At 52.5% G+C, this 1,593-nt stretch overlaps 1 protein-coding gene across 1 annotated transcript, besides 1 other annotated feature; it reads left to right on the top strand.

Moving 5' to 3' along the window:
* Nucleotides 1-1,593, top strand: Tc00.1047053483183.10 (trans-sialidase, putative; the record flags this gene model as incomplete). The annotated part of the gene is made up of 1 exon (XM_797299.1): nt 1-1,593. A coding segment is annotated over one exon (1,593 nt), but the record flags the coding sequence as incomplete, so codon positions are not given.
* Nucleotides 1-1,593: a sequence feature (areas not merged during assembly with more than two copies in the genome that could not be assigned to a particular haplotype).

Below are 1,593 nucleotides of genomic sequence, written 5' to 3'. Positions count from 1 at the left end.
AGGGACAACAGAGAAAGCAATAAAGAAAAGGGTCGGCTTCATCTTTGGCTGACGGACAATGCACGTGTGTATGATGTTGGGCCGATATCCCGTGAGGCTGATGACGCTGCCGCGAGCTCCCTTTTGATGAAGAGTGGGAATGAAAAGTTGATCTCAGTGTACGAAAAAAAGAAGAGTGATGACGGGTCATACAGTCTTGTCGCCGTGAGCCTGGGGAAGCAGCTGGAGCGGATCAAATCCATGGTGAAGAAATGGAAGGATTTGGACGGCGCCCTGAAAAAATGCAGTTCCGGTTCCAGCGCCACTGTCGACTTGCCAACGAAGGGTATGTGCAATGGTCCTGTTCCCACTGATGGGCTTGTTGGCTTCTTGTCCGGTAACTTCTCTGAGAACACATGGAGAGACGAGTACCTCTGCGTGAATGCAACTGTGAAGAATGGGGAGAGAAGGGTTCCCAATGGATGGACGTTCAAAGGGTCTAGAGCAGGGGCGGTGTGGCCTGTTGGCGACATGGGGCAGACTGTGCCGTACTACTTTGCTAACAACAAGTTCACTCTTGTGGCGACGGTGTCCATCCACGAGGTGCCGCAGAGTGGCAGCCCCATTTCTTTGATGGGTGTGAGGATGAATGACACCAGCAGCACGGTGCTCTTTGGTCTGTCGTACACCCATGAAAGAAAGTGGGAGTTCACACTTCCCAATGGAGCTTCTGAAGACTATGAATATGATGAATATGATGAATATTACGAATTTAATAAAAATTGGCAACCAAACACAACACATCAAGTAATGCTGCAAATGGAAGTCAATGAGTGGGATGTGTACGTTGATGGAAGGCAGGTTTATTCTGGGCACTACAACGGGGATTTGTTTGAAGAGCACAGGATCTCACACTTCTATTTTGGCGCGGAGAATAAGGAGGGTTCGGAAAGCAGCCACGTGACAGTGAGCAACGTCCTGCTGTACAACCGCACAATCAGTACGGATGAAATTGCGCTACTCAGTACCAGCAAAGTCCCTATTCCAAACCCTGGTGAGGAGTCACGCTCGGTGCCGGAGAAAACAACAAATTCTGCTGCCCAGGCACCATCACCTGAGGTTAAGAAAGCATCTCAAGACGAAGAGGAAGAAAAAACGCAGGAAGTTGAGGAGGCGCCATGGCCACAATCATCCGTGAAAGCTTCTGAAGGCAGTCATGCTGCCGCAGTGTCTTCTGGGGACCGTGGCTCGCACGGAACAAGGGAGGAGGAGACGGAGAGGGATGGCAGCGGCGAATTGGCGCCTCCACCGGCCTCATCGAGTGTGAGCACTGCCTCTCATTTGGGCAGCGACGGGATGGGTGTCCGTGAAAGCACCTCTCTGCAGGAAGAAGTGCCACCACATCCCGGGACTGAAGTCATTCCGAAGGCCGACGTGGAGCGACCGATCCACGAAGAAGAAGCGACCTCTCCGGAAGGGGCCACTGAGCGGCAGACGCAAGAAACCACTGCGCCTTTGGTTGAAAATGAAGACAGTGAGGACGTTGGCACCGCATCGGGCAATACAAGCACCCTGCCTGGGGAAACCAAGATCCCATCGGGGTCCAACGCAACA

The sequence above is a fragment of the Trypanosoma cruzi genome, genomic scaffold (assembly GCF_000209065.1).
Source record: "Trypanosoma cruzi strain CL Brener 1047053516623 genomic scaffold, whole genome shotgun sequence".
In the NCBI taxonomy this organism is placed as follows: domain Eukaryota; phylum Euglenozoa; class Kinetoplastea; order Trypanosomatida; family Trypanosomatidae; genus Trypanosoma; species Trypanosoma cruzi.
Note: the sequence above shows the minus strand (reverse complement) of the source record. Positions and strands in the feature narration are given on the sequence as shown.